Raw genomic sequence first — 22,807 nt, forward strand, 5'->3', positions numbered from 1 at the left:
AAGACTCGGCTACCTCCTGCTGAGTGGCCGCTGCCACCACCATGGCATCCACAGAAACCCCTTTAGACAGGAACTCTTTCCCGGGGGGAGCTGAAAGAAATTTATTAGTGCGTCTGGGTACAGGTTCCACTGAGTCAGGAGTCTCCCACTCCCTTCGACAGATCAAATCTAGGAGCTCATCGAAGGGTGGGGACACCCAGGAGGCAGAGGGTTGAGCCCCAAAGGCCTTGGGGAACACCAAATCCTCCTCAGAGGGGGGTTTTGGACGACCAGCTGCCTCTCTGCCTCAAACTCTCCAGGATGTCGGAGAAAGAGACGTCATCCGAGGACGACTTGGGGGACCCCTCTGACTCCTCGAGGTCAGTATCAGAAGTGAGAGACTCGTCCTTGGAGTCTATGTGCTTCCTCTTGCACAACTTCTTTCTTGGGGGCTCCTCAGGCACAGACTCCGAGGGGCCCTCAGAAAGTTGGGGACTGCTCATGGGAGTATCCCCAGACCTTGGGGCTCCACCGTCAACCAATAGGGGGACATCAGAGGCTCTCAGCAGTGTGGAAGGGGATGGAATGACCGATCTGGGTGATGTCACTGAAGATCTGGCCAGTGCGCTCCTCGGCCTCGAAGACGGGTTCCCCCGAATCCAAGGACTGACCAGCCACCGAGACCGGGACCGGGACTGGAGCTGGAGTTCCCCGAGCCGAAGCACCGAGAGGGAGGCTCGGAACAGACATAAGTCCAGAAGTATCCCCCTCGGGCCCGACAGAGGAGACCCGAGTTCCGAAACCAGAGGACGGAGCAGAGATGGTTGGAGCCGACGTCGGCACCGATAAACCCTTAAGAGGTATCGGAGCCAGCAGAACATCACCCAGAGCAGAACACTCCGACTCCGAAGACAAGGAGGTGCTCGGAGGAGGAACCATTGGTGTACTCATCGGGACTGGCTCTGGAGCCGACTGGGTCGAAGCCAAAAATAATTTTGCCAGCACAGGCGACTGCAGGAGCCTCTGAACCACCCTATCCACATCCAAGTCAGAGAGTCTGGAGGATTTAGAGAAGAGAGAAGGTGACTGTGATCTCCTATCTGGAGATCCATGTCTAACACTAGGAGACCGGCTCCAAATGGGTTCTAACAGAATTGGAGCCGAGGTTGATTCAAGAACCACAGCTAACTCCTGCGGCCCCGAGGATAAAGGAGCTGAGGAGGTAGAATCCAATTTAGAAGTCTTCTCCGGTGGCTCCGATGAAACAGATGGAGCCGGAGATCTCTTCTTAGCCTTAGAAGTCTTGGCTTTAGTTTGGGAACCAGAGGAAGAGTCCAAGGACTCCTCAAAAGAAGGCTTTAGAAGACCCTTCAGTATAAGTTTATTTTTTCTTTCCTGTAGCACCCTCGGACTGAAGGCGTGACAGAAGCTACAGGACTCCTGTAAATGTATAGCCCCTAGGCAGTATACACAAATGGAATGTCCATCTGTTATGGACATCTTGTTGCTGCATTTAGAACATTTCTTAAACCCAGAGGGTTTGTGTTCCTTTTGATCCTTCGACATATCAATTACCACTACACATAACAATCAAGCAACAGGACCTTAGTCCAAAAAATGGTTAAGGCAGGAAACTACCGCTAACAACTACTGACAAGAATCTCTAACTTACACGATTCTTGAAACGACTAAGCACACACACACAGGAGCGAGGAAAAAACACTAACTATACAGGAAAAACTAGACAAGAACAATACAACGAAGGGAGGACTAGGTCCTCTAAATTAAATGGGCCTAGCCTGTCAGAACAGAGGGATACCACAAAAATCACTCACACCACAACACACGCTAAACAACAAGAGCAAATAGCTCTTAAAATAGCTTTTGTGAGGAAAACCACAATATTCAGTGAGCAAAAAAGTTTTAAAGCTACTTAGACAAAGCCAAGCAAAACCACATCCTAGCTACACGAGCGGCAAACGAGATCTGGGGCTATGGAGCAGTGCAACATGGGATACCAGGTTAGCCCAGCCAATTAGAGACTTCATGCTAGAAAAATAGTTGGCCGAGTCGGAGCCGATGTTCGGCTCCGAACCCGTGAGTAAGAATGTAGGCGAGATTGGACCACACAACATCTGAATATTTCTCTGCCTGCAAAATGCAATGGCTGGAGCTAGGCACTTTGTGAATACCCTGAGTGCAGTAGATAAGCCAAAGAGAAGTGCAGAGAACTGACAGTGCATGGAGCCTGCCCTGAAACATAGGTATTTTCTGCAGAATTCCCTTATTGGGATGCGCAGGTAAGCTTCTTTTAAGTATAGGGTTGCCAGCCAGGCATCCTTGGCTAGCATAAGAAGAAGCTGTTGAAGAGTTAGCATTGTGAATTTTGGAACCACCAGAAAGATGTTGAGAACAGACAGGTCCAGGATAGGACGCCAGGAGTTTTCTTTTCTGGGAACCAGGAACAGTCTTGAATAAAAACCTTGTCCTCTTTGTTCTGCTGGGACAGGTTGAACAGCCCTGATACTAAGGAGAGAGGGTACTTGCTTTTGGGCCTCCACCCACTGATTTGGGGGGAGGTCTGGCCATCCACTTGGGGTTGGGAGTGAGTGGAAATGGAATCTGTATCCTAGGGAAACTATGTTTAAAACCCATTTGTCTTGGGTAATGAGTTCCCAGTTTTTTGCATGCAGGGCGAGCTTTCCTCCTAAGGAAGCAAGTAGTTGAGCAAGGCTTGGAAGTGTTAAGGATAAGTCATTGTGCCATTTTTCCATAGGGGGTGGCTTACTACTTCCTGCTTTGGAAGTGGGAGCCCCCACTGCTTAATTCCATGCATATCCTGAGACTGAAGTCGTGGTGGTCTGCTGCGCCTGGGTTTGGACTGGAAAGGACAAGTTCTTTGAAGGCCAATGCCTACTGAATCTAGGTGGCTGTACTTGTAAGAAATCTTTAACAGTTTGCATAGATTTAGCTTTTTCCTCCATCCTTTTGAGGACGACTTCTGCTTTGTTGCCAAAAAGGCGCTCTTGGTTTAAGGGTGCATCCAGTAATTTAGCTTTAACATGATCTGGAAAGTTTTGTTCCTTAAGCCAAGCATGCCTTCTAAGTACAGACCCAGTGACTGCAGCCCTGCAAGACGCATCAAAACCGCATTGCAAAGTATGTTTACAACTTGGTCAGCAGAATGCATTAATTCTTGTAAATGTTTGTGTTCAGCACAGTCAGAAATCATCATAATTTTCTGTTTAAGTAGCCCCATAATATGCTGCTGATACTTTAACATATGAAACTGGAAATTTAAAGTCCTAATGGCCAAAGTAGCAGAAGTGTATACCTTCTTACCCCATCTGTCTAAAGCTCTAGAGTCCCTATCAGAAGGGTTAGGATTTTTGGCAGTAGTAGCCTTAATGCATTTTGGTCCTTGGGAAATGGTCTCTGGATCCGCAGTAGGATTCTTGAAGAGGAATTTGTGATAGTCAGGTACTCTGTAGTACCTGTCAGGTTTCCTGGGAGCTGGAGGCAAAGTGTCTGGGGTAAAGCTGGATTCCAAGAAAACATCATCTACAATCTCCAGAACATTAGGGATAGCTAGAGGCCTGTGGTGAGGAAGGTTTAAATATTTCCTAAGTCTCTTTTTGGACTGAGAATAGTCCTGGCTTGCCCAGCGGAAATGCTCCCTAAGGGTATTCAAGGTTTCACCAAAAGAAAAACTTTCTGGAGGGGAAGCAGAGGGAATGGAATCCTCTGCATCAGAATCCTCATAAGTAGATAGAGGTAAATCTTGGTAGACAGAAGGAACAGAGATATCAGATTCCTGATCAGAAGAATCAGAAAGAAAATCAGTTCTAGGTCACTTAGAAGGGGAAGGCTGGCTTCCCCTAATTAAGGTACTAAGGTCTTCAGCCATTCTAATCATTTGTTTTTGAGGCATATGGGCCTGAGAATGCACTTTGGTCATCGGTTTTCTAAGCGTGGTGCGAGCTTTAGGACTGAGGAATTCGGTATTCTTAGCTTGAAACAAAGTTGTTAGTTTAATATGAAAATTGGTAGGCCTGAATACACCCTCAGAAGCCGGTGCCTGCACAGCGGCTCTGGACCCATCCAAGGTAGAGACCTCCACAGGTTCCATATTCAAAAAATAATTTTGCGGTATACCGGACTCCAAATGGGTCTCAGTAGAGGCCTGCGAATCTGTAGTACCGGGTATCAGGGACTGCGAAAGCGCCTCACTGAGTACCGGTGGACTGGCGACTAGCTTAACGGAAGCATCGTCAGCAGTTTTGGACCTATGCGGTCTGTCTCTGTCTTTATCCTTACTTTTTTTTTTCGGAAGATCAGTAGTCGGATGGCTTAACGAAGCCATTTCGAAGTACAGAGAACGAAAGTATTTAGCTACAAAAACAGCCCAACAACGAAGAGTTCGGGCATTGAACAAGGCACAAAACTGACAGTGAGGGACGTCGTGGTCTGGGCCTAAACAGGTGACGCACTAAGAATGAAAATCCCTATGAGGTATTTGCTTTCCACAGGCAAGATAATTGTTATTTTCTGACATCGGTTAGAGCAAGAAAAAAGGATCCCCAACGGGGTATTTAGCTTTTTGAAGACTTCAGGTCTGAAACTCGAAAATGAAAATTTCAGGAGTCGGCCAACCGGCACTTGCGAACTGCTTCTGCTTCGGGCACCGCATGGCAAGAAAGACTGATGTAATGGCGTCGGCTGCATGTTTTACACCCCTGACAATCTGACGTCATGGAAGAAGCGACAGTATCCGACACAGAAATCCGAAGACTCTGGTATTCATGCCAGCTGAGGGCTACCTGCAGGCAGATAACCCAAATTTGATGACTGCAACAGTGAAACACAAAGAACATGTTGAATGTTAGTATTTGATGTCCTCCCATCAAAACTTCCTGAAAGAGAAAAGCATTCCTGAAGATTGGCTGCATTTGCTCTTCTTAAGATTCTAGGTAAACACTGAAATTGGTTGTTGTGGATCGCTGATCTCTATTGCTTGATTTGCTCATCTAGTGCTTACCTCGTGCATGTTCATTCACTGATTACTAGCTTTATCCTAAGAAGGTCATCTTAAAGTTTTGTTTAAGATAAAGCACATAACCAGAGAATGAATGAACTTTTCGGGGGGTTTATTCTCATTTCCTCCAAACAGCAGCAGCTTTTGTGCAACCCTACACAATCAAGGATAATTAGGGTGTTCTCTGCAGCTGTAGTATCATGGGTGCCTCAGGCCTGCTGTTATGCTAGTTTTGGTGGAGATAATTCTCACCAGCAAGATTTAACTAACTCAAGGGCACTATGGTAGTGGTAGAATATTTAATAAAATTATGAAACCTGTTAACTGACAAAACACCGTCACTGTAACCAGAGATATCTTAGAATTTTAAAGTTGAAGAAATGGTGCCAATTCATAGGATTTTTATTCTAAGAGTTATTATATCCACTTGGTTTATTAAGTACACAAGATTACTATACTAGTTTTGCTGGTTTGACAAATATGTAGCAAAACACCATAAAATAAAACTTGCTGCGTTTGGGAGCCCCCAGTGACAGCTGGGTTTGGTCACGCCTAAAACTGGCTATGGCACCATCAGTGTGATAAAGATTAAATATTTATGGTGGGGGAATTTAGTGTGGGTGAAACATGAATATATTACTTTCACAGTTTGTTCACGAGTGCATATACACTGCATATACTCTGCTGACTGTTACCAATGTATTTTTGAAACCCTTACACAATGCTCTTGCACAACAGAACTCCTATTATACATGTGACAATCAATTCTTTACCAATTTTTTTTAATATAACTATCCTGTTATTCCTATTTTATTAGTACAGCCTTACTACTACAAGGAAAAGTTAGTATGGTTGTTATAAATCAAAGAAAACGTATAAACCTCCCTCCCATGCACACACACAGATATGTATACACACACAGACACACACGTGTGTGTGTGTGTGTGTGTGTATATATATATATATATATATATATATATATATATATATATATATATATATATATATATATATATGTATATATATATATATATATATATATATATATATATATATATATATATATATATATGCGTGTATATATACATATAAATGTATGTGTATATGTATGCATACAAATATATATATATATATATTCCATATATGGAATGGGGAGCAACCTATAAAGAAGAAACCAATAAAGAAGCAGTGAAGGACTTAGCTCCATAGACAGTTGTGTCAGTCAAAACATCTCCAAGCTTGGACAAGAAAATCAAAACATACCTGGTCATATGGGTCTGGTAATTTATGGCCTTAAAGGCTACGGTGGCAGAGGTATAATACACCTTCTTACCATACCTGTCCATAGCCCAGCTGTCCTTATCAGAAGTCAAAAGCATGGAGGAAAGAATCAACTTAGGTTTGTCAGCAGATAGAGAAATCACTGTTGGATCACAAGTAGGATTCTTATACAAAAATTTTTGATCTTTAAGGGCTTTGTAAAACCTGACAGCTTGTTTTAGGAGCAGAGGACTGAGACTCAGAATCCTGTGAAGCAGAAGTAAAAGTATACAGAAGGCTTCAAACAGGGCACTGCAAAAGGCCTAGGAGAGTCCATTTTTAACAGGTCATATACTTTCTGTACCTCAGATATTTGGGAACACTCATAGGTAAGTACTAGGCTCTCTGCCCTTGCAAGCCATTTTAAGACTAGCCAGTTTCTCTTTTTTCCTCAAATTATCATACCACTGAGTAGATGCCAAACAAGACAAGCCGTAGTACAGCACCCTGGAAATGCTCCATCATTTTAACAATGGTGTCCCCAAAGGATTACTCCACGATAGGGGAATCAAGGGAAAGAGTATCATCCTCATCTGATCCTAAAGCAAGAGGGAAATAGATCTGGGAAGAGTAAGCAAGGGACTCCTCCTTAAAATCCAGCTCTTCCTCCTCATTTGAAGAATCAGAAACACAGTCTCTTGGAAAGAATGGAACAGAAGGGTAAGAGGTGATAGTACAGACAAACCCTGAGGGTAGTTTAAGGCAATGAGGGCCTTAGAAAGACCCTGAGTGAAATCCTGCTACTCTTTATGGGGACCCTTTGTGACAGAGATCACATACTTTGTCTTTTGTTTTTTCTTTAGAGGACCCTCCACCCTAGGAGCTTAAGAGGTTCTGTACCCTGCCAACGTCAATGTGGGAATCAAAGTAGGGAGTCCTTCCTCACATGAATCTGGGGAATCTCCCTAGGTCCTTTAGAGATGATAAGCCATGTCTCCCCTTCTCATCTGTAGCAGACATAATGCTCAGCCTAAGCGGATGTGTGAATAGCCAGCTCCATGTCAGCCTCCAAATGGGTTGCAACAGAGGGAGCAAGTGTTGGAACAAGACAGTCCTAGGGTTCAATATCCAACCATATAGAGATGTCCAGCAGAGGCTGGACAGGAACAATCTCTAAATGCAGCTCTTTGGGCTTCTTTTTGTTAAGTGACTGAATGTCCTAATGGTCAGAATTAGAAGCCATGGTTCCCTGAGCTAACAATTTCAGATGATGGTTTTCTAAATACATGAATAAAGAGGGCAAGCAGCCAGCTTCACAGAGGAGACTGTGGTCAGTGTCTACACAGAAAAGCTACTATTAATGTCTATTTTTATAGGGACTCTGACTCCCACACTTACACTTCCCCTTTCTTGATGACATGTAAAACCAGTAACCAAAACAAGAGAAATAGAAGGAAGGGTCCCCGACAGGGTACTTATCTGCCTTCAGCTAAGTAGCTGAAACAGTGGAACAAACTACTCACAGACTGAATTAAAAAACAGCTTCCAGACTAGAAGCAAAGAAGTTTGGTGCTTGTATGTCACTTATGTGCCTTACACCTTCGAAGTAGGACATACATCTGATGTACAAGCACTTAGAGTGAGGCTTTGGTATGCTGAATATGCATACAGCTCTCCTTTGTAGGCTATTACTTTTGGAAAGACTAATGCAACAGTGATAAGGAAGTACATTAGGTATGATATTCAGCACCAACAGGTCTAGGCCTATAATACAGGAATCCAACAGCCCCAAGGCCTCTCTAGTGGTGCTTCTGTCACAGAAAGATGGATGGTTTCATGTGGACTACAAGAAACCAAACATTCAGACAAAGTCAAATGGTAAGTATCTAAGTAATATTATCATGACCAAGGGTTACAGATAGGTATGTTAAACATGGTCAATGTCACTGCAATAAATATACTAGCAATATGTAACTAAACCCATTTAGAGAGTTGAAAGCATTACAAAATAGTCCATACTTACTTTTCAACAATGGTACCAATACTCAAACAGGCTTCTTCAGCAGCTTCTCTGAAGGCAGGGTCTGGATGAGCAATTTTCACAAAATCTGCCTATTTTTGTTAAAACAACACCATCAGAAGAAATATTGTTTTCAAGTAAAACAAGCAAAATACAATGTTTAGAATCAAATGTGACACCAGCAGCTAAAGGAATTGTAGACTGCATATGGTGAACACTAAAATGTGCAGTCATTTTGAAAAATAAATGAGACCTAATGGGAATTTAAGAAACCACTACAACACAAACTACAGATAAAGCTTACCTGATGAAGAGTCAAAGGGGAGGGAGGAAAATGGAAATTATTCATGAAAAGTCTACAAATTCTTTAAATTTAATTTGTCAATCACTAAAGCCATAATGGTTTGAGAGCTGGACACCACACTGTCCTAGATCATCAACAAGTAACCTCTTTTGTCAGCAGTAATGAATGTAGTAAGGTGAAGTTTCAGTAATCAAACAAAAAACATACAGCACCAAATAACAGGGGTGGCTTCAACATTCTCAGTATAATACTCAGAATAAGGGACACACACTACATATGTAAACACAAGCTATATTACAACTAAATGTTCCTTGAGTTAATCAAAAAAGAAATAAAAAATACCCACCAAGATGAAGCAGCCTATGAAACTGTAAAGTCTGCTCCAACATCGGCAAGCCAAAGGAAGGAAATGGATGCACTCTAAGTGTAGAAAATGACTTCCACCAAGACTGCTACAATACTTTTTTTACTTAGTGCAGTTAATACAGTCACCAGCTAGGAACAGGAAGACCACCCCTGTTTCTAGCTGGTGACTGTATTGCTTCTTGCTCCTAGCTGGTGACTGTATTACCTGGTTTTTTCTCATCAGTGTCTTTACTTAGTGAAGTTGGCTTTAGACAAAGAAGCAGTGACAACTTAGCTTCCTCCTCCACGGGCATCTCCTTTTTAAACTGCTTCTAACTATACAGGGCTTCACAAGACAAGTGTGAAGATGAAAATGCTTGTATCTTTGTGCCAAGGTTGGGTTTTTGCATATACCCAGGTAAGATCTGCAAATTGTTTCTGCTATACACTGAGTCAGCTAACTATTAAACGGTTTGGAAAAGAAGTACCTTGTAGTTAACTGTGTCGTGAAGAGGCAATATAATTCATAAACTCTAGTGGGGCACACTTAAGCAAAGGTACACGTGATATATATGAGTTTGCCAGGTTGGTGGGAAAAAAGTACAAGGGATACTGCTGATTTTAATACAGCTGTCACAAAAGGAAATATTGTCAGCCTAGCTATCTGGAACTTTGTAAATAATTATATGTCATTTGTGAATATTAATATGATTTATATAGAAAGTGTGACAGATGGAGATACTGCCAGCACAGCTGTCCGGAATTTTGTAAATGGTTATGTATCATTTGTGAATATCAACATGATTCATATGCTTTTGTTACAAATGTATTAGAACTGTATGTCATATAAGATGGCTTGTATGGACATGTGTGCAGAAGAGATATTTTGTAAAATACTGAGCAGAAATGTACAAACACTACTGTAATATGTATTTTAACAATAGGGACTGAAACACAAGAAGTTAACTTGAGAAGAATAGCTGAAAACTAAAATTACTTTATAACCACATAATAAGAGAGATGTTATCTTTCAGTTTCAGTGCAACAGGAGACAATGTCTAGAACTAGAAGTTTCTGTATTGTCTTTAAAGGTAGAGGAATGTATATTATTTTACGACTTCCATAATTTGCCAAAAGATCTAAGGTCTATGTGTTTTCACAGGTAGATACTAAAATCAATGGTTTTCACTGGAGATAGTCAGATGACAAGAAGTGATGTCATGCTGCAAGTAACCCAGCAGCAATATTTGAGCTATTAATTTAAGAACTCTCAGAGAGACTGTGCATTTTATATTTGACCTGACAAAATCAGCTGGAAAACCCACTCACCACCTCTGTTATGCTATGAGTAAGTAAGTCTAGGGTACAGTAATTTCTCTTAGATACACTTAGTGACGTATAGCTTAGATGTTTTCTTTATTTCTTTGAGACTGTCCTACAATGTTGTTTTTAATATTTCCTGTCATTTTGAACTCTTAAGTAACTGTGATTTTTTACTGAGTATTTTTCTTGTTCTTTTATTATTAAATATATTTAAATCTTTCAATTGTGGCTGGTCTGTCTAGAGATATTTAAGTTCTTAGAGTACTTGCATATCTATTTGGTGACAGTGTATGCTGGCCATTTCTAATAGCCTTGCTCTTTGACAAACTACCATTAGTATTAACAGTGGCATTACACGATACGATTGGACACATTTGCTAAGGGCCTTAGTGGCTGTCCAAACTACTTTACAGTCTGGACAAAAAGGGGCATAGCTAGTAAACCTATGCCAGTCTTTCCCAGTTTTGTGTGTGTGTAAATCAAACCTTAAAGTGTGTGTGTGTGTGTGTGTGTGTGTGTGTGTGTGTGTGTGTGTGTGTGTGTGTGTGTGTGTGTGTGTGTCAGCTACTTGGGCATGGACATGAAGCACTGGTTAGACAGAGAGGGTGCTGAAGGTCTTGGCTTGGCCACTCAGCTGACATCACAACTCTATAGTTGTGCTAGTGGGAGTCTTATTGGGATCTGGAGAAAGAGAGAAACCAGCCCCAGCCTGACTATGATCTCCGTGTGCTCTTAAGGGAAATTGTAATTTACTGTGTGTGTACTTGTCATCCACCCAGTGTGTACGTCTCCCACTTTTGCCAGTGGTGAGGTCTGAGGCTCCTTGATTACTGGGCCAGTGGTGGGGCTTCACAATAGCTATCAAGGCTTTAATCTGCCTGAACACTCTAGAAGAAAGCATACCACATGACATGCAGCTTCAGTTGTCAGTCCATCAGCATTTACAGACCCCATAGATATCTCTCCCTTTAAAAACACATGTGCGTGAGTGTGTTTATGTATCTATACATAGATATATGTGTATCTATACACACTCGCATACACATATATACATGTACTACATACATCTGTTTGTGTATGTACATATTACACAGGAATACACTAAGACAGCAATCACAGGGACTTAAAAATGCCTACCCATATGCATCTTTAAGCAACACATTTAAATGCTCTTACCACCCTCTTCAAGCACTTAATAGTGTTCACCTCCCATACCAAGCATACACACTCACATACATACATATCTGTAATTTCTTCTTACAAAGTTTTCCATCTTCCACACAAACAACAAAGGACCATGGCTGTTTGATTTACCAACTAATTCAGCTTCAAGATGCACACCTTTTCATGGCCTCTATGCTCTGACTTCGTCTCCAACAACCTGTAAATTTGTAGGTGTTCTACAGCTTCTAGCATGTTATCTTTTATCACTGATGCTTTACTTCCAGCATTTCCTGTATACTATTTTTTTATTTAACATTTGTTGACTGTAAAAGTCCGACTAGGACAGAGCCTATTTTTAGTGGAGGCCCGGGCAGAAATGCTCCAGACGCATGTTTTTGGAACTAGCTTTCAGACACCAGTAATACTGCTGTAGCAGAAAATCTGTTTTCCAACATTTTGCCTATTAATAACTGAGATAGGGAGGAACTGATCCCCTTACAATGGAGTATTTCTATATTTAAAAACAGACGACAATCCTCATACCTTGTGCTACACTTCTTTCTCATGAGGTTCCCTCTTTGAATAGTTCTATCCATGTGTCCTTTGTTCATCACAATCAAATGGACTTCTGACATCTCTGTCTCCCATTCATGCACAAATCCTCTGAATTACAGACTTGTATATTGAAAGGCACTGTCAGAAATCACATAACCAGACATCCTCTTTCTTGAAAATACACATTAATGGAGTAATTACACCTACACAAGTCTGTTAGTTCAGACTTTTTGAAATGAAAAGACTGTCATCTTGACTCCAAGGGAGATACTTTTCACTAGCAAAATGGCCATACCAAATGCCACTTACCATCTCTTCTTCGAAACTCATCTTGTGGGATGCACTGCATATGGTGCAACTCTGCACTGTTATTCTCCCCGAGTCAACATTCTCAGCCAATACATAATATCTCATACAGTCTCCAGTTTACAATTCTAACATGCAGTTCCAATAGTCTGGACAATCTATCACATTGGCTTACTGAGAACAATTATTTTGTCAGTTTTGAATAGAAAAGACTTAGATGCAGCATATGTCTTCCTTGAAAAAATAAAAACAATAAGTCTGAGATTCTTTCCATAGTGATTATTTTTCCTCAGGCCACCTCTTCACTATGAAATGACTTAGTGAGCAAGTGTCTAGCTTATTGTTGGGACAAATCTTTAATGCTTACAGTTGTTTTTCTGTACCTCTGTAACTGACACCTGTGATAACACCCCAAAAATCTCTGGTTCTTTTCATAACTCTTCAAACCTATCTGATAAATATGCTACACTCAGTAAATATGCTGTGTGAAGTTTCTTTGCTTGTTCTGCATTTCAGTTTCAAATCCCACTTCTGGAGATAAAGTAACATCTTCTGGAACCTTAAAGATACCTTTTACAGTTCAAGATGGCCGCTGTTCTGTGAGCACTGCAAGCACCTAGCTCTCTGAAATACCCTGGATTATAATAATCCCAGAAGACAGCGCAGACTAAAAAACAAATAAATCCAGACAACAAACAGCATTCAAAAGAAGGGAAAAAAGCAACAGCTTCCTTTTAAAACAAAAGGATTAACTAAGATTCTAGAAATCATCTGTAGTCGTGTGGTGCTGTGGCCCTGCAGTCATACATAAAGTCTGCAAAACTTACCTAAAAGCAAGATGTCAAAAGAAGAAAATAATATGGAGACTTTAACTAAAACCAAATTGTCGATACTAGCCTCACCAGACAAAGACACAACTCCAAACAGACAAGAGGACAAATAAGCAATCTGATAATTCCAAGCCTGCAAATAAAACCAAGTCAGAACAGCCAGTTAGCCTGGAATATATAAAAACAGCTTTACTGCCCATTCAACAAGCAATACAGGACTTATCCACACAGTTTCAAACATTTGGAGACTCATTTAATCAAATTCTAACCAGAATTGAAAAATCTGAAGCAAAAATATTAAAAAATGAAATAAAATTAGACTCTATCTCAGAGAACTGATTCCCATGACAAAGAGCTGCAAAGTCTACAAGCAAAAATAGTAGATTTAGAAGCAAGAGCTAAGAGAATTAGAAGTTATGTACTTACCATAACGTTCCATCTGAGTAGGTGGATTCATTTGTCTGCAACCTGTGGGTATGGATCCGATATCGGATCCGAACCGGCATGGTTTATCCAGCTATGGATCCGAGCTCCTAGCTCCTCCCCTCACCCATAATGCCCTGCTCTCCCTACATGACCTCAGATCGAGTTTGCCCTGTACCAAATACCCTAACCAAAGGGTAACACATTCTATGCAGGAAACTGACAAGGCCAGGGGGATAGGAGGGCGGGATGGTTGCAGACAAATGAATCCACCTACTCAGATGGAACGTTATGGTAAGTACATAACTTCTAAATCTGAAGTAGGAGAATTCATTTGTCAGCAACCTGTGGGACAGAGTCCCCAGCTACCTGAGTCTTGGGCGGCCATCATGGAAGGATATTCCGGAGCACCGCGGAGCCAAAGGATGCTCTACCTCTAGATGTGATATCCAGCTTGTAATGAGAAATAAAGGTATGAGATGAAGCCCAAGTGGCTGCTGAACAAATGTCATCCAGAGGAACCCTAGCCCTAAAGGCCGCTGAGGTAGAAACAGACCGGGTCGAATGGGCATGGACTCCCTCCGGTGCGGACCTCCCAGAAGCTTGGTAAGCTAATAGAATACACTGTGAAATCCAGCGTGACAAGGAGACTTTGGAAATTGGTTTACCCAGATTGAATTTGGCAAAGGAAATGAACAATTGGTCGGATTGCCTATGACCAGCTGTCCTGTTAAGATAAAAACGAAGCTGCCTGTGAACATCCAAGGAATGCAGCTTGTATTCACCCTTGTTCTGATATTTAGGAAAGAAAACAGGGAGGCTGATGGACTGATTAATGTTCGCTTCCAAAGCTACCTTAGGAAGAAAAGAGGGATGAGTCCTGAGGCACACCCGGTCCGGATGGAAGACCAAGTAAGGCGGTTTCATGGACAGAGCTTGAAGTTCAGAAACTCTCCTAGCTGAAGTAATGGCTACTAAAAATGCAGTCTTAAGAGACAAGAATTTTAGATCTACTGTGGCCGCAGGCTCGAAGGGGGAGCGGTCAAGGCCTGAAGAACTAAGGAAAGATCCCACGGTGGAACCGTCTCCTTGACAGGGGGTCTAAGCAGAAAGGTGCCTTTTAGGAAGATTTTACATAACTTGGCAGACATAAGAGGCCCAGAGTCATGACCAACATGGTAATGAGAAATGGCCGCTAGCTGAACTTTGACTGTGGAACTACTGGCGCCATCATTAAAGAGAGTAGTAAGGAAGTCTAGAACCAAAGGAAGGGGAACCGTGAAGGAATCTAGACCTTGCCGCTCCGCCCAAATGGAGAAGCGCTTCCATTTACTGCGGTAAACTTTTCTGGTAGAAGGTTTATGAGCCGCTACCAGAATGGCCTTAACTGGGGACGAGATACCGGGAGTCCTGATTAGGAGTGGAACTGGAGCAGCCAAGCAGTCAGCTTCAAGTTGTCCAGGTTCAGAGTTGGTAGGTTCGATGGGTGTGATATCAGATCCGGAATGGAATCTAGAATCCAAGGAGGATTCACTGAGTGAGACCTTAGGTAAGGGAACCAGATCTGTCGAGGCCAGAATGGGGCTATGAGGATCATTCTGCACCCCAACCGAGAGGCTTTCTGGAGTACCTGGAGCATCAGAGGCAGAGGGGGGTATGCGTAAAGAAGACCGGGAGGCTAAACATGCACCAGAGCGTCTCTGGGGAAATCCCCTGGAGGTGGGATTAGAGCGAAAAAACTGTCGCACTTGGTGTTTAAGGGAGAAGCAAAGAGATCACAACGAGGAGTCCCCCACTGTGCGAAGATACGTTTCGCTACTTGAGCATTGAGAGACCACTTGTACGGGGAGAGAATGGTGCGACTGAGTTTGTCCGCAAGGATGTTGGACCGACCCGGAATATGCTTTGCGATGAGAAAGCGGTTGGAGGCGATCGCCCATTCCCACACTCTCATAGCTTCTCGACATAAGGGGTAAGACCTGGTTCCCCCCTGTTTGTTGATGTACCAGACCACAGACATGTTGTCTGACTGAATCGCAATTGTTCCCAGGGGAAGAAAGGCTTGAAGTGCTTGCTACGCCAAGAGCACCGCCCTCATCTCCAGAACATTGATATGCAGGCAGGTCTCTGAGTCGTTCCACGTGCCTTGGACCGTCCGGCCCGCAAAGTGACCCCCCCCACCCGAGGTGGGAGGCATCCGTGGTCACTGTGGCAAGAGGGGGAGATGCACAAAAGGGGTGGCCTCCGTGGAGATCCGGGGAATGGAGCCACCACAAGAGAGACAGCTTGCAAGCCTTGCTGATTGCAATGGGATGATGCAGGGGGAGAGAAAGATATGACCATTGTACTTGAAGCGTCCACTGAAGTACCCGCATGTTCAAGCGGGCGAGTGGAAGAAGAGAAATCGCTGCCGCCATAGAGCCTAGTGCCCTCAGGACCAATTCCGCCGGAACTGAGCTGGAGTGGAGGATGGCCCGCACCTGGAGTCGCAGATTCCGAATTCTGTCGGTTGTGAGAAAGGCCCTTGAATTCCTCGTGTCTAATCTGGCTCCTATGAATTCTATTAACTGAGTAGGAGCCAGGTTGGACTTTCCTATGTTTACTGTGATGCCTAGCTGGGGAGCTAGGCGAAGAAAGGAATCTCTTGCCAAGGAAAGTAGATGCCTTGTTGGGGCGGTGAGAAGCCAGTCGTCCAGGTACGGAAAGACCTGCACCCCCTGAAGCCTCAGGTGGGCCGCAACCACCGCTAATACTTTGGTGAACACCCTGGGGGCTGTGGTGAGACCAAAGGGAAGGACCCTGAACTGGTAGTGACTGGCTCCCAGCCGGAAGCGAAGAAACCTCCTGCACCATCTGTCCATTAGTATGTGGTAGTATGCATCCTTGAGGTCTATACAGCACATCCAGTGATTTTCTCCCAGAAGGGGGAGGATGGATTGTAAAGTGACCATTCGGAACTTCTCCTTGGGAACTGCCAGGTTTAATAGGGACAGGTCCAGAATGGGTCTTAGGTCCCCCATCTTTTTTGGCACTAAAAGAACCTGGAGTAGAACCCTGATCCGATCTGGTCTGGGGGGACGGGCTAGATGGCTCTTTTCCTCAGCAGATAGCCAATTTCTGCTGAAGCTGCCTCCCTCTGATCGGGTGGAACGTCGGGGAGAGATTTTAGTTTTGGGATGTGAAGAAATGGGATTTTGTATCCTCTGGATATAATTCGGAGGACCCAGCGGTCTGATGTTATGGACTCCCATGCCACTAGGTGCTCCGAAAAACATCCCCCGACTGCCTCCAGAGTGGAGCAGTCGGGCAACCCCTCAGGGATGCTGCGCGGGCCATTTAGAGAAAGGTTCTCTGGACCCAAAATTCCTGGAAGCCCCTCTGCCCCTAAGGCGGCGTCCTCCCTGTCCTCCTCTGCCACGGACGGACTGGTTGTCCGGAGCGGGTTGGGATTGCTGCGACTTCCGGAACCACATCTTCTTCTGGCCCTTTTGGTTCCTAGAGTAGGACCTCTGGGGCACAGAGAAGCGGACTCAGACGGCAGACAGCATCTTCCCGTCCTTCTAGCTCTGGACCAAGGTGTCGCAAACCGTCTTGCCAAAAAGGGCCGAACCGTCAAAAGGGGTGTTCACGAATGACGCCTTGAAGGGCTCCGTGAAATCGCAATGGCGGAGCCAGGCCTGGCGTCTCGTGACTAGGCCCACTCCTGCAGCTCTAGCGGCTCCCTCTGTAGCATGGGAAAGTAACCGCATAGAGGTATTGGTCACGGAACGGAGAGTGGCCATATGGGTGCAGTGCAAATGTTTGTCCTCCTCCGACATGGACTCTGGGGGGGATGCAGCGTATTCTTTGATAAGATCGCGCTGCATCCTAATGACATGTGCCAGGTAGTTGAGCGCCCTCACTGAGAAGGTCGCTGAACTAAACATACACTTCCCCAAGCGGTCCATCATCCGAGACTCCTTGCTCGGAGGATGAACTGAGGGACTCTCTTGAGCGAGTTCCCTCTTAGTGGCTGCTGCCGTCAACATGGCATCTACCGGGGGTCCCTTACTCCAGTGGGCACGGTCAGCAGGGGGGCTGAGAATCCTGTCCGGCCTCTTGGGGATTGGCTCCACTGTGTCCGGTTCCTTCCACGCCCTGGTGGTAATGAGGTCCACCAGGGGGTCGGCAGGAGGGGACACCCAAGAGGTAGACGGACCCGCTTCAAATGCCTCCAAGAACACGGACTCGTCAGAGGAAGACTTTGGGACAGACCACCCACCTCTTATACGAAGCATTTCCATGATGTCTCCAAAGGAGACATCCTCGGGGGGTGATCTTGGGGAGCCTTCCCCTTCCTCCAAGTCCGTGTCTTCAGTCAAAGACTCGGGGGAGTCTATGTGCCTCCTCTTACACGTGTTCTTGCGAGGTGCTTCCTCGGGGGGGGGGGGGCAGTCTGAGGAGCCCTCGCAAGCGGTGTCTAGTTCCAAAGGAACTGCTTGGGGCAGTAAAGCGGGCTGTCCCAGTGGCCAGATGACGGAAGCCTGACCCAGAGCAGATGGAGTGCGGGACGGAAACGAAGCAAGGGCCGGGGGTCCAGATGCCCTCAACAGAGCCCTCTCCACTACATCAAAAGCCGAAGGGGAGCCGGCCTCGACCAAAGGATCCGACAGTCAGCTCCCCCTCGGATCCGAGGAGTGGATCGGTGCCGGCGCCGAGCCCCTCGGATCCGAGGGACCAGTGCACTCTGACACGGACGGCGCCGAAGGCACACTGAGTCCCTCGGATCCGAAGCTCGGACCAAGGCTCCAAGAGGTCGGATCCGACACACTGGAGGGCAGGGTCGGATCCGAAGTACCTAGTACTGTCGGCGCCGACCCACCCCCGGCTCTGAAGCTGCCCGGCTCCGAGCTCTCCGAGCCCGGGTAGCGGGTCGGAGAAGGAGCTATGGGCTTGAAAAATGGGGTCGAGCTCCCCCCGGGGGGGGGGGGGGAGGCAGGAGCACTCCCATCTGCATCTGGGCCTGGATGAACCTTCGCATCATCTGGTCCAGATCAGTGTCAGAGAGACTATAGGTAGATCTCGATGAGGCTACCAAGGTAGGCCTTGAGTACCGCCTCGATAGCCTCGAAGGAGATTGGGTCTCCTCCTCCTCAGGCCCCGGTGAAAAGGAAGGGGACCGGAGCCGAGGAGGAGGACAGCCAGCAGCCAGAGAGGCCGGAGGAGAAGCCCGCTTAGCCGGCAGGGCCGAGATGGAGGTCTCGGCCCGTCGCTTGTGGTGCTTCTCTCTCCGGTCCTTCTTCCTGGCTTCCCTCTCCTCCGAACCCGTAGAGGGAGTTTGAATCCCAGGAGGAGGTGGGGGAGCAGGCAAGGTAGGACCTGCCGGAGCGGTAACTACCAACGGGGCGGAGGCCGAAGCAGAGTCCGGGGGCAAAAGTCCCGCCAAGACCAGCTTCGACCTCCGCTCCTTCAATGCCCTGGGGTTGAACCCTGCACAGATTGAACACCCAGAGGTGAGGTGTTCAACCCTAAGGCATCGAACGCACCGAGTGTGGCCATCAGCAGGGGTACTTGGAGCATTTTGAAAATATTGCCTTTGGGGCCTCAGACATCGCTAATCTACTTTTTTTTTACTTTTTTTTTTTTTTTTTTAACAAAGAAAGTTAAATTAAATTAACCACTCACACAGAAGGCCCCAAAGAATCCACAAGCACACAAGCTACGTACCAGCGAGGGGAGGGTACTATAAAGTTAACCAAATTAACCAAAAAATTATCTCTATAGAGGGAAAACCTACAACATTCAGACAAATATTAATTTTCTGACAGAAAATACACTAGTAAACACCAAAAAAAGCACTTAGCTGACAGGAGCTCAAAATCCAGCTGTCACCATGAACGCAGCAAACTAGATCTGAGGTCATGTAGGGAGAGCAGGGCATTATGGGTGAGGGGAGGAGCTAGGAGCTCGGATCCATAGCTGGATAAACCATGCCGGTTCGGATACCATATCGGATCCATACCCACAGGTTGCTGACAAATGAATTCTCCTACTTCAGATACAATATTATCATAAGGGAAATCCCTGAAACTGTCACACATTGATCTAATACCAACTATCAAACTCATACTAAAATCTTTACTAGATGATTTTTTTATTTATTTTTTTTTATTTTCAGTTTGATTACCGGGGAAGTCCACTGGGCCAAGAAGTGCCCATTATTAGTGGAGGCCCGGGGAGAAAAGCTCCATAAGCAATACAATACAATAAAGGTTACATAATGTTAGAGGTAAAATACAAGAGTAAAATTCATACATTCAGGAAAATGCAAATGCATAATGTACATTGTAAGACAGTGCAATACAGATTTTTTTTTTTCAATGGCAATACAGATATTTACAATATTTACATACTTAAGAGTCAAGTGAAAGTCAACTAAATCTATTTTGGAGGAATAGAAATAAAGCTTGAGGGTAGAATGGAGCAGGAGTATAGAGAGTTTAGTGGGGGAAATCCCTAGAATTTATATAGAGTGAAAGCAGGAACATTTCCATTTGGATGATAGGTATAAGAAAAGTTGGGTCTTGAAGGATTCAGAGTTAGGTATAGTCCTAAGTGATGGAGGGAAAGAGTTCCATTTTTTACCTAGAGAGAAAGAGAGTAGAAGCTTGCCAGCGGGACGTTTGGGTTTGTGAATAGAGATTAGGTTTTGGTGTTCAGATCTCAGAGATCTGTTTGGGATGTATGGGAGGGGGATGTTAGTTAAGGCTGGGCATTTATCTGGGTAGAATATTAATTTGTGAGCGGTGGTTAGTTGGAGACAGACTAGGTGGTTAGGGAGTTCTAACCAGTTCAGAGATTGTAGGGTAAGGCAGTGGTGAGTTGAGGTTTTGGATTTAGTGGCAAATTTAGAGATCTTATTATAGCAAACTTCAAGTTTAGAGGTGTTGGAAGCAGACAAATTGGTTAGAAGGGGGGCTCCACATAGTAGAGAGGGTAGGAGGTAGGTAATTGCCAAGGTGTGCCTAGAGGAGTTCGAAAGAAATCGATTATTCCTGTAGGGCATACCTAACTTTTGGTGGATTTTCTTTATGTTTTGTTGTATGTGGAGATCGGATTTAAGGTGTTCGTCTATGGTAATGCCAAGGAGTTTTGCAGAAGGGACCACTTCTATAGCAGTGTTAGTTTGGCTTAGTACACTGAAAGCATTTTTGTCAAAGGAGGAAACCCTGGTGGGGAGGAACATTAGTATTTTAGCTTTATTGGAGTTGAGGGAGAGATGGTTTTGGTGCATCCAGTTCTCTGTAGTGGAAAAAGCTATTTGTGTTTTAGTCAGTAGTTCAGGAATGTTAGAGGTGGCACAAACTAAGGTAGAGTTATCAGCGTATGGGATGACAGTGTGAAGGTTATTTATAAAGATGTTGAAAAGCATGGGTCCGTGGATGGACCCCTGAAGAACGCCGGTAGGTGTAGGCAAGAAGGAAGAGGTAGAGTTCTTCCATCTGACAGCTTGAGATCTGTCAGATAGGTAACTGGAGAACCAGGATACAGTATTAGAGGAGAGATTAAGGTTGGCGAGATGAAAGAGAAGGTGTGTGTGGGAGATGGTGTCAAAGGCTTTAGATAGATCTAGCAGTACTGTGGATACAAGACGTCCAGAATCTTGGGCTCAATTGACTGTTTCTAGGAAGGATAGTAAGGCAGTTATGGTGCTGTGGCCAGGGCGGAAGCCGTGTTGGGTGGGTGTTAGTAGATGATTCTGAGTTAAGTACGGCAAAAGTTGGTGGTGGACACATTTTTCTAGAATTTTAGATATTGGAGAGGGTAGGGCAATGGGGCAGAAGTTAGAAATAGTGGTGGTTTTGCCTCCTTTGTGAAGAGGTAGAATGTAGGCTGAACACCAAAGTTTGGGTACATACGACTCTTAAGGATCTGTTAATCAGGATACTAATTGGGAGAGCAGTACCTTCGGCTGCGCATTTGAGAAAGGAGGGTATGTTGTCAGGGGCATTAGAGCATGGCTTTAGTTTGGATAAGAGCTTTTCTATAAAAATGGCAGAAACTGGTTTGAGCTGGAAATTAAAGGGACAGTTATTAGGGTTGTTGGGTGTTGAGTAGAGGGAGTTGGGTGGATTATTGTTTGGGAATGTTTTGGTTAGCTTAGCTATGGATTCTGTAAAGAAAGTGTTGAAGTGAGAGCTCAGCTCCCTGTCAGTTAAACTAGGGTCAGGGTAGGGATTACTTCTCAACCCTGGATGGAGAAGGGAGTTAACTGATTTCCAGAATTGGTTTGGGTTCCTGTTATTGTTGGACTGAAGTTTATTATAGTAGTTTTTTTTTGTCCAAGGTGATTAGTTATTTTACTTGGTTGCGGAGTTGGGTGTATTGTAGCAAGGCAGAAGACAGTTTATTTTTCTGATAAAGCTTCCAGGATTTGTCTCTGTGACGCATGACTTATTTAGTTTCTTTGGTCAGCAAAGGAGCAGAATTGGCTTTGATTTGTTTGTTTCTTAGAGGGGCTAGAGAGTTAAGAGTATTTAGGAAGAAAATGCTCTACAGCGTTGTCAAGGTGGAGAGTGTTTAGGGTTTGCCAGTTAATTTGTTTAAAAGTGTTTGAGAAAATCGTGGGGTTGAAGTTGCTAAGGTTGCGAGTTTGAATGTACTGGTGTTGGTATTGGGTGGAGTTAGCTGAGCGATGAATGAAGGCAGGGAAATGGTCACTGAAAATGTCAGGGATAGTGCCAGAGAGAATGATTTTGTTTGGATGGGAGACTAGAATCCAGTCTATGATGGACCCTGGGGGGGTTTTTGTTAGGACGAGTTGCTGAATGGATTATTTGGGTGAAGTTGCAAAGGTTAATGGATAGGGAGGTGGAAGGTGTGTTGATTTTATTCCAGTCAATATTGATGTGGCCTAGAATATAGGTTTCATATTTTATATCAGTTGAGGCCCAGTGAAGAATATTCTCAATGGTAGAGATGTTATCGCCTGGGGAGATATATAAGGAGATAATGCAGATATTCTTATGTTGATTCAATTGGAGAAGACTTGCTGTTATTTCAGAATTTTTGAATTGTGGGGTTGGGAACTGAAGAGGGATTAGGGAGAGAAGGTTAGAGTAGATTAGAGCAGAGCCTCCACCTTTTTTATTTAATCGGTCACTTCTGAGGATGTGGAAACCTGGAGGTAAGATTTCAGAGTCAGTAATATGGGGTTTTAGCCAGGTTTCTGAGATGGCTAAGATGTCAGGTTGGTTGTGATTAATCCAAGCTTGTACATGGTG

At 44.5% G+C, this 22,807-nt stretch overlaps 1 protein-coding gene across 1 annotated transcript in view; it reads right to left on the minus strand.

Moving 5' to 3' along the window:
• LOC122802327 (mitochondrial intermediate peptidase) overlaps window positions 1-22,807 on the minus strand; it is a 2,150,265-nt gene that overhangs the window by 1,839,774 nt on the left and 287,684 nt on the right. The window contains exon 3 of the mRNA XM_044071968.1: window positions 8,298-8,386. Within this exon, the coding sequence (XP_043927903.1) occupies window positions 8,298-8,386 (89 nt within the window). The remainder of the gene's footprint in view (window positions 1-8,297; window positions 8,387-22,807) is intronic.

This window comes from Protopterus annectens, chromosome 5.part0 (assembly GCF_019279795.1).
Source record: "Protopterus annectens isolate FY-2018-M chromosome 5.part0, PAN1.0, whole genome shotgun sequence".
NCBI lineage: Eukaryota > Metazoa > Chordata > Ceratodontiformes > Protopteridae > Protopterus > Protopterus annectens.